General features: G+C 36.5%; 1 protein-coding gene across 1 annotated transcript; it reads right to left on the bottom strand.

The window, feature by feature from the left end:
• Window positions 1-3,731: 3,731 nt before the first annotated feature.
• Window positions 3,732-9,213, bottom strand: LOC107855425 (phosphoethanolamine N-methyltransferase 1). Its single transcript, XM_016700438.2, has 12 exons — window positions 8,959-9,213; window positions 8,249-8,376; window positions 7,230-7,367; window positions 6,945-7,082; window positions 6,100-6,243; window positions 5,670-5,768; window positions 5,438-5,579; window positions 4,946-5,226; window positions 4,654-4,815; window positions 4,509-4,562; window positions 4,185-4,259; window positions 3,732-4,074 (listed from the first exon to the last, which is right to left on the bottom strand). Exons 1-12 carry the CDS (start codon window positions 8,966-8,968, stop codon window positions 3,976-3,978), a joined length of 1,470 nt encoding a protein of 489 aa, XP_016555924.1. The 5' UTR covers window positions 8,969-9,213; the 3' UTR covers window positions 3,732-3,975.
• Between the last annotated feature and the right edge of the window lie 705 nt (window positions 9,214-9,918).

The following is a 9,918-nucleotide window of genomic DNA, read 5'->3' as shown; positions in this document are numbered from 1 at the left end:
GACAAAGGCTAGCACATGAAAGAGACATGATTGTGAGCCAAAATAAGACATGCAAAAATTTTTGTCAACATACAAGTCTGGGAACTTATGGAGATATCAAGGTTTAAAGGGTTTATCTAAGAAGCATGGCAAAGCAGAAATACTGTATTTATTTCAGAGTCACTCTTAATAATCTAAGTTCGATGATGCAACGAGTCAATGACATATGCTAATGGTTGAAAGCAAGATTAATATGACAGGGGCAAGAGAGATTGCGACGAAAGCCAAAGCCACAAACCAGCCACCATGTTTTTAAACTAACAAGTTTTCTTTGTAAGAAACAGGAACACTTGTTACCTTCGAATAAAGGATTTCAAAGCCTAAATATCAAAATTTGCTATGCCTCACTTCCACAAATGCAGGAGACAATATTGTTGCACAGGTTTGGTAATCAAAACCATGGTAAAAATCATCATCCAATATCTTTAGGAGACCCACTTTCTTGTTTGGTAACTCCAGCAACATTTGTAAGAAGACGCACTTTCTTGTTTGGGTAATTCCAGTAACATTTGTAAGGAGACAAACTTCCTTGTTTGGGCAATTCAAGAGGCATTGGTAAGGAGACGCACTTTTTTGTTTAGTTAATTCAAGTGGCATTTGTAAGGAGACACTTCCTTGTTTTGGTAATTCCAGCAACATTTGTAAGGAAACACACTTCCTTGTTTGGTAATTCAAGCGGCGTTTGTAAGGAGACGCACTTCCTTATTTTGGTAATTCCAGCAACATTTGTAAGGAAACACACTTCTTTGTTTGGTAATTCAAGCGGAGTTTGTAAAGACGCACTTCCTTGTTTGGGTAATTCCAGCAACATTTGTAAGGAGACGCACTTCCTTGTTTGGTAATTCAAGTGATATTTGTAAGGAGATGCATTTCCTTGTGGGGGAAATTCAAGCAACATTTGTAGGGAAATTCACTTCATTGTTTGGGTAATTCAAGCATTTGTAAGGAGACACATTTCCTTGGGTAATTCAAGTGGCACTTGTTGGGAGACGCACTTCCTTGTCAGTCTTCATTTGTTAGGAGCCCGCCTGAAGAATAGGGTGATGAAACCCAAGTCAGGAGTCCAAAAGCAACTGCATAAATAGAATTTCTTATAATTTCATTTATGTTTTAACTTGTAATTTTTATTTTTGATGTGATAACAAAGCCGCGGACCAGAACCTCAACGAGACCTCACTCGACTCTCCAACTCGGTATTATCCATCTCCTTCCAATACTTTAAGATACCTATGACTTGACTCCCTCATAACTTGGGTAGGTAGGATGTCCTAAGTCAAGACTCGGCTGTCCTTCTTCCTTTGAATAATGGTCGGGTCAAAATTCTGTCTCGTTGTTTACTTCTTTGTTTGAAAACACTTCATGTTTACATTCAAAGGGGTATGATATAGACACCTAATTTTGTCCCTCCCAAAAACTCAATTCATTCATTTTTACCTCGCATTGTCATACACTCTCGCCCACATGATTATCCTTCCACAAAATGACAAAAATAACAGCCCTTAACAAATTTTACCTTGTTTTAATCCTATCCTAACAACCTTTTCAATTAAAAGTGAACACCTCACACCTCACCACCCCATACCCCTACCCTTACCTACCCTACCCCTACCCCTCGCCCCACTCACATGTCCCATACATCAACCCACAAGAGGGGAACCTTCTAGGAAAGACACCAGGTGGGACCCATCACTAATTGGGGTCTTTTCCATTTGTGGATATACATATAGATCATCATCTTCACCGAAGGGGGAAGAGGCATACACTCCTATTTTCTTTTCAATTGCAAAAACAAAAAAACTTCACTCACCAACGGACAGAAACAATACACAGATCTCACGAAAATTCCCACAAGAACTTCATTTTTTTTTCCATTCACGAAAACCACCATACATACTAACTTCATCATCAACACACTCCATTAATACATACACAGACCACCAAAAAAACATGGGGTAGAGATCATTCAAAAGTAGAGATCCATTTTTCCCTTTCTTGTTCCTCATGATACACACACAACTACACGAAAAACAGAGTTGATCCAAAAATGGGAGAGAGAAAACAGAGACTCAGCTGAACGGAAGGGAAGCAAGCCGTCTGGTCTTGAATTTTTCGGCAAATTTCTTGCCGGAATCGTCTATCTCTCACTAGTTCAACCATCACAGCACCAAAATCCCTCTGTTTGGTTCGTTCCGACAAGATTTCACCTGAAACATGCCGAAAAATACCCCAAGGCGACGGTCGCTGCTTCGATTCATTGGCGAAATCACCATCGAATAGTACATCACTCTTCTTTGACTATTCCGTTTTCACATTAACGAGTTGGATTTGAATTGAGGTCGTTGTTGGTTCGAGATTTGCGTGGTTTCGGTTGTGGCTCGTCAATTTGATTGTTTTGGTTGTTTTTGATTTGTGGTTCGACTCCAGAATTGATCCTCGTTCAATCTGAGTTCGTAAATTGCAGTAAAAATCTCCACATTAAGGTCCATCTTTTATCTCATTCTTGTTCTCCGCTAATTCTTTATTTTTGGTGTGTGATTGATTGTTATTGTCTCAATTTTCTCTTATTTTGGATGTGATGTAAATGATTAATGTGGAATTATTTGGTGTTGGATTGTATATTGAAATGGCTTAATCATGTGGTTGAAAATGAATTTGGGGAAGGAATGGAGAAATTTATAAAAGTTGAATGTAGATTAATTTTCGTTTGTTGTCATTTCGTTTAATTCGGAATAAGAACGAACGTGATAGATTCATGATATGTTGGAATGAATAGGCAAAGTTTAGATTCGTGTAGGCGAATTTAGGAATAACGATTTGTTGGAATGTTTGAATATGTGCGTGAATGGTTCGTTCTACTCTATTGCACGAAAAATTTAAATTATGTACTCATTTGGCCGGGGAATGCCCCGAAGGATTTATATCGATTTATCCGGGGAATGCCCCGAAGTAGCATGTACATAAAGGAGGCTCGTGATCAAGGCCCGGAACATCGGGTGGAGTTTAGCTTAGAATTAGTTTAGAATATAATAGGTGTTATATTTCAGCACCTCTTTTATTTTGGATTGTATAATTTGGACTGAACACTATTTTTTTTTTTTTGAATTTATGTGATTTGATTGTTTTATGTGTTTCTTGTGATTTATACATTTGTAATGTCAAATTAGCCGATATGCTCCACCAAGCGACCGTGGTCAACCACGGGACCGAGGGGTGCCTAACACTTTCCCTCGGTCAACAGAATTCTTTAGCCGGAAGCTCTGTTCGCAAACCAGTTTAAAGAGTCAAATCGTTTTGAAAAGGATCTTTCAAAGGTGACTTGGCACACCGGATTATGTCAAGTGGAGATTCTGAACAAAAATGTAAATAATCCTTTTCAAAACAAATTATCTTCATTTTGTCACTTTAATAATAAAAATCTTTTCGAAAATTAAAATCATTTTTTTTTTTGAGTTAAAAAAGTGGTGTGACAGTTACTATAAAAAATGAATCCGATTACATTTATTTTGATCTACTCTTATATTGATTTTGTCAAAATTTAGATGAATTTAACAACTTAATATATTTACATGGCATAATTTGTGATAAATTAGCCGGAAGAAAATTATTTTATTAGCAATTATTTATAAATTTAACATTTATAATAATTAAGGATATTTTAGTAAACTTACCAGTTGTCATACAATACCATACCGTCAAGCCAAACAATTAAACTATTATTCCACAATAGTGAACGATACAGTCCTTCCAATCATTATACTATACAATACAATATAATACAATATAATACAATATCATATCATACAGTACTATACATACTGAAACCATGACAAACCACCGTCCAAACTATGTGTACAATAACTCACTTTAGAGAAAGGAGCATTACATTTTATTTTCTTGAAGAATAAGGTTCAATCAAACAACACACAATGACACAAATCAATTTTTCTTGGCAATGAATAAACCCCATCTCTGTTCACCAGATGAACTCCTCACTAGCTTGGCCTTCCAACCTCCAACTATATCATTATAGTCTTGCTGTATAGTCAAAACATCACAAAAAGTATAGATGAAATTAATCATACATCACTAAACATTAGACATTACAGTTAGTTAGGTGCATGTGTAATATATGACAATGCACTCACTTCAGAAAACTCCTGGATAAATGACTCTCTTTCCTTCTCCACAATATCCAACTCTTTCTGGAGAACTTTCATGAACTGCAATCCAAGTAATAGTCATTTTAGGTTTATATCAGTGTCTTCCAAGCGAAGCACGCGCTAGATTAAGAGTTTTAAGCTCAAATGTGACGTAAAACTATTTAGACAATCAGGTCACTATGATAAACAGACGAATAAGTATTAACCTACCAAAAAAGATAACTGAGGTGATAGTGTGACAAATCTTTATATTGTCGGTGTGTATAACTTAAATCCGAAGAGAAAGAAAAATATATAGAGAAGACATACCAACTCAGTTCGATCCTCAGCAATAACTTCATTGAAACCAGCATCTCTAAGCATCTGTACAGTGAAATTATAAAGTAGCACTGTGATTCGAAAAAGAACTAGCAAAAGAAAGAGGATTGGGACATTGTATGGGATAAATGTTTACCTGTCCATATGCTTCAACATCATGTAAATCGTAACCTCTTTGTTTGATGTACGCTGCAAATTCTTCTGATGCTGGCCCTGCCTTTTTGCAATAGTCACTTATGAGGACTCTGCCTCCGGGCTTCAGCCACTTGTAGAAAGATTGGAATAATGCTGGTTTATCCTGCAAACACATCATTGTTCAACCAACAAAAAATATGGTAACAAAATGAAGCATATAACTTTAGAGCAGGTGCAAGTGCAGAATAACCAAGAAATAAAATGAGATGCTGCATAGCAGGACTGCTAATCACCTGGATGTGCAGGATAGTGTCCCGGCTGTATATCACGTCGAATGATCCTTCAGGATATGTTTTCACTGTGCAATCAGCAACCTCAAATTCAACCGCGCATTTGCGACCAATAGCACGTTCAAAAGACAATGAGATCATGTTAACTGAGAGATCAATGCCGAGAACATGAACATCATACTTCTCAGCCATATAAAAGTCACCACCACCGATGCCACAGCCAACATCAAGGACTTTTTCGCCAGGCTGAAGATCCAACATGGCAACGAATTCTTTGGTGGTATCTGTTCAAGAACAAATACAAAATAATCAAATACCAGATAAATTCTGGACTAAATTATTGCTTCTGGAAAGAAGGAACCATAACCAGAACACCACAATGATAATCCGAGGAAACAAACTGGAGTATTAAAGATCCTATAGTATATTGCATGAAGTGACATAAATGGAGTTAGGGACTTGAATATAGAAAGAGGATCAATCCAAGAGGCATACCGATTCCACCTGTGCTCACAAAGTCTTTCCCAAAGACACGTTCATATCGCAGTATGCCATTAGACTTGTACTGAACAGTGTCCAAGAAATGCTGGAATCCCCTGTCATCATCAGAACGAACCTTCTGCCATATCCAGCAAATCTGCAAGTCACAAGCAGCAAGAATACATCGATTTAATTGTCAAGTAAATAATAACTAACAAAACGGGTACTGATGATAGACAAGTCATACCTCATTTTGATTCCTTTTGTTTCTTACATAAGTTTCCATGCACTTATAACCGACGAGAGAAAGTTCATATGATTTTCCAGCATTACATTCTTGGAAAACCTGAATTAAGTTACTATCAGAAGAAGATAATCAAACAACATAGTCAAGTAGTTTAAGATGAGCAAAGAAAAAGCATGTAACTAATTTCAAGCGATCTTTTATGCTGTCATAAAGCAAGGGCTTGAATAAACATTACTAAACAAAGAGGTAACTGAGTGTTCATCATTAACTTTCAACCCACCTATGACTTGAATATTGCTGCTGACTAATTGTGAAAATTCATTATAAATTTGCAGAAAGAAATTGTTTATCAAGGATTTACCAGGAATAATTTTTTTCTTTTCAGGCAAATTTACTGGGAAAAAAAAGATCAGAATACTTTTTAAATGACCTTTGTATAGAATCTAGGTTCCCGATAGTGAGTTGGGTTGTTCTTTCCCTTGTTGTCTCCGGACTGATGGAAGCATGTCTCTCTAAAAAATATATATCCACCAACTTTCAACCATGTCATCATTCTCTCCGCAAGGTCCTGCACCTGCAAAAAAGGATAAAAGTAGTTTAAAATGTTAAGCATTTATCAGTCAAATAAGAAACTCAAGACAAACGTACGAAGAGCAAGAGAGATCCTAAGAAATTCATATTACTATAATCATCATCCATATTAGATGTTCCTATCTACATTTGGAAAGTGGTTTAATGACTAATATCGGCTTTTTGAGAGCACTTTTTGACAAATTCTCCAGTTCCTTACAGCCAGTGATGATACTTTCCAGTTACAAAATCTACGGGTGGACGAAGGTGGTGGTCTGGTGGATAGATTCCAGGTTACAACGTATAGCACATTATTTTATCTTCATCCATCCTACTGCAAGCATGATCTAGCATAGAGACTACACTTTGACTACGATATATGCAAATGCAGGTTACTTGTTAGATGCAGACTCTGTAACAGAAGTTATCAGGCATGACCTTAAAATGACATTGATCAGTCGTGTCATTTCAAATATCAGGTGTCAATGACATAGTTTAGTATTTATATGCCATACTTCCTCCTATTAAGATAGGCTGTTAAAGTTTTGGGTATGCCTTCTTTTTTTACACTCACCATGTCATAGGCATGGTGTCATGTCTCCTAGACTTGAACTACACTAATAATTTGCTGGCCATCAATTTTTGTTGTGTGTAGCCTTAGTGATCTTTTCATGCAGGAAGCAGGGACAAATTGGAAAAAGTTACCTCTTCATCAGAAAGATACATCAGTAGCCAGTTAGAGAATATCAAGTCCACAGATTCAGGTGAAAACGTCAAATCTGGTGAAGTCACATCAGCACACTTAAACTTGACATTCTTGTGGTGCCCGCTGATGCTTTCATTCTGCAAGGAAGCAAATTAATAGATAAATTTCACATCACTTATCTAGTATGAAGCAGCAACAAGTTGAATCTTATGAACCAACTCATTCACACGTTCATATAACAGAAACAGAAAATTCAAACGTCCCAAAGGAAAAATGCCACAAACCTCCTTAATCACTCCTTCAATAAAATCCACTGCTACGAGCTCCCCAGCCTTCTTGGCTAAGTCTCCTGTGAAACGACCAATACCAGCACCCAATTCCAACACGGATTTCCCTTCATATGACGGGAGCAGTGAAAGCACCTACATGACAAATCACAAATAGTTTAGTGGATTGGCCAATACAGTTTCTTACAGCACATCTTGTGAATTCACAAAATGAACCATGATAAAATGATAATTAAACCTTTTTAAAAATGAACTCAAAGTTCTTAACCTCCAAAAGAAAAGTCGTAATAAGCAAAATACATCAGTCAAAACTAAAAATAAACCACCATGCATAACCACAGAACTTAGTTAACGTTAGTTGGTTTTGGATCAAAATCCCTCTGCCAATTATTGAAGCTCAAATTCCCTGCAAATAAGCTGCATATTTTTTTGATAAGATGCATCAAAATCCCTCTGCCAGTGTGCGGCTGCATATCTTTGGGCCTATTGACTCTGTACGTTTAGGAAACATTTGTGAGGTATTTAAACGGATCGTACTTGGGGATAATGTGATGTTTATTCTTTTTCATAGTGGAGAACTCTATATTAATGCCTCCAGGATGTCAACTTGACAGAACTTGTTAAATCCTTCTGTTATTTTTTCTTCTACAATCAGTATTATACAACACTTTATCTAATGAACCCTGGAAACAGGCATGAAAAGTAACAGATAGTCAATCTTCATCCAGGATTTGTGACTAGTACAGAGGATAAAAACTTGCATTGCGCACAATAGACCCTTGTGATCCAATCTTTCCCTGGACCTAGTGTATAGCTGGAGCTTAGTGCATCCGGTTGCCCTTTGTAGAGGACAAAGACTTGCTACTAAGGGGTCGCAAGCAAAGCAACTCCCACACTTTTGGTAAATGGGAGGAACCAATCCGGTGTAGATTAACTAGGTTCCACACTCAAACTAAGTATGAAACTATTACATCAACAAGGAACATGGAAACAATTACATAAAGAATCATATATACCTCATGCCTATCCTCTTTATCAAGATCAGATGATTCAAGATCATGCACATGCATCATTGCCTCCAATTTAAGTCCAGCAGTTTTCTCGATCCAATAACTCTTTTGAATCTCACGCTCTTGTCCTATTCCTACACATAAGACGTTCATATTCTAAGCATCAGAAAATATCCAACTCAAACCAAAAAAAAAAGGAAAAAAGAAAAAACAAGAAACCAATAAGTTCAAATTGTGTGCACTCTCTCATCTAAAAACATACAATTAGATAGATGATATGCGAATCACACCCCAAAAGCTCGCTATTAAGATGAGAGAGCCCAAGGTGGACTCAAAGTTCCATACCAAGCTTTCCCTCTACCACAAGTAGGCAACTCTCCCTCAGGTAGCCCTTTTCAAATCAGGTCGAACCAAACCCCAAAAGCTGGCTATAAGTTAGCGCCAAAGTTATATAAGCCTCACATCAGCTCAACATTTAACTGACGTGGGACTCAAGTAGCATACCTTGCAATCGGATCATAACACACGTCTACTTTGTTTCAATTTACAACACTACTTTCTTTACGCAAGATATGATTATTTTGGTAGTGACACATAGAAAAACATTTTTGTTTGTTGATGAATGTCGTATAGAGACTGAACTCGAGACCTTTACATGTTCTGATATCATGTGAACTGTATGGACTGTTTCATGTAAAAGTTTTAAGTTTCATTACCTGGAGCCATAGTTGTGTAGAAGGTTGTGATGTTTCAATTACAGAAATGGAAATAGCTGAAGATGGAGGTTAACAACCTTCAACAGCAATACGAGATCTAGAAAAAGTCCTTGATTTACAATTACTAATTCTACCTCTCTGCTGCATCATCTGTACCAACAATATGTTAAATGGTTTTTCTTCTACTTTATAGACACAACAAAAGTATTGCAAAGAGAGAACTCTGCTGATACTTCTGCTGTTTATGTAACACTTCGGAAAGCAACATTGATTTATTAAGTAGTTTTACCGTAAAAATATTAAGTTACTTCGCTGCACTTTTTAACCGTAGTATTAACCGTATTCTGTTTGTTTCTTGCTTTTGATATCTGCCATCATTGACGGAGCCAGAAATTTTACTAAGGGGATAAGGGGATTCACAAATGAACATATGAACTAATCGAAGGGGGTTCGATATCTACTATATATCCATAATAAATAATTTTAATCATATATATATATAGTATAATTTTCCGTCGAAGGAGGTTCGGACAAACCCTGATTATCTTTTTTTTGCAAACTATCAAAGGCGGATTTAGGATTTTAGGCTTATGGGTTGATTTGAACTAGAGTATAGTGTGTGAGATACTACTTCAAATCTCTTTTAAACCATTGAGCCAACTAACAACTTTGTTAATGAATTCCTTACTTATTATTTTTATATATTTAATAAATTTTTAATATATACAAGACATACAAAAATGCTTGGGTATTCCGAAAACCCCCTCCCGCAATGTTAGATCCGCCCCTATTTATATGTTCTGCACTACTTCCCTTACTAGTTTCTATTTCTTCTTCATTGTCATTTTCTTTTGCAAACACTTTGATTCAACACTTGAGTAGAGGATATTCAAAAATATTCTTCTAAGAATAAGGTAGCGCATGCTCTACCTTTTTAGATCGTAATTAAGAGATTTCACT

The sequence above is a fragment of the Capsicum annuum genome, chromosome 6 (genome assembly GCF_002878395.1).
Source record: "Capsicum annuum cultivar UCD-10X-F1 chromosome 6, UCD10Xv1.1, whole genome shotgun sequence".
In the NCBI taxonomy this organism is placed as follows: Eukaryota; Viridiplantae; Streptophyta; class Magnoliopsida; order Solanales; family Solanaceae; genus Capsicum; species Capsicum annuum.
The sequence above is the reverse complement of the archived record's forward strand: the minus strand, read 5'-3'. Positions and strand labels throughout refer to the sequence as shown.

What these genes read in the sequence shown, in the direction of transcription:
- LOC107855425 (XM_016700438.2), bottom strand. An exon ending in TTGAAGGAGTGATTAAGGAG is followed by an intron (nt 7,083 to 7,229) that starts GTTTGTGGCATT and finishes GCTTCCTTGCAG; the next exon opens with AATGAAAGCATCAGCGGGCA. An exon ending in ATGTTGAAGCATATGGACAG is followed by an intron (nt 4,563 to 4,653) that starts GTAAACATTTAT and finishes TTCACTGTACAG; the next exon opens with ATGCTTAGAGATGCTGGTTT.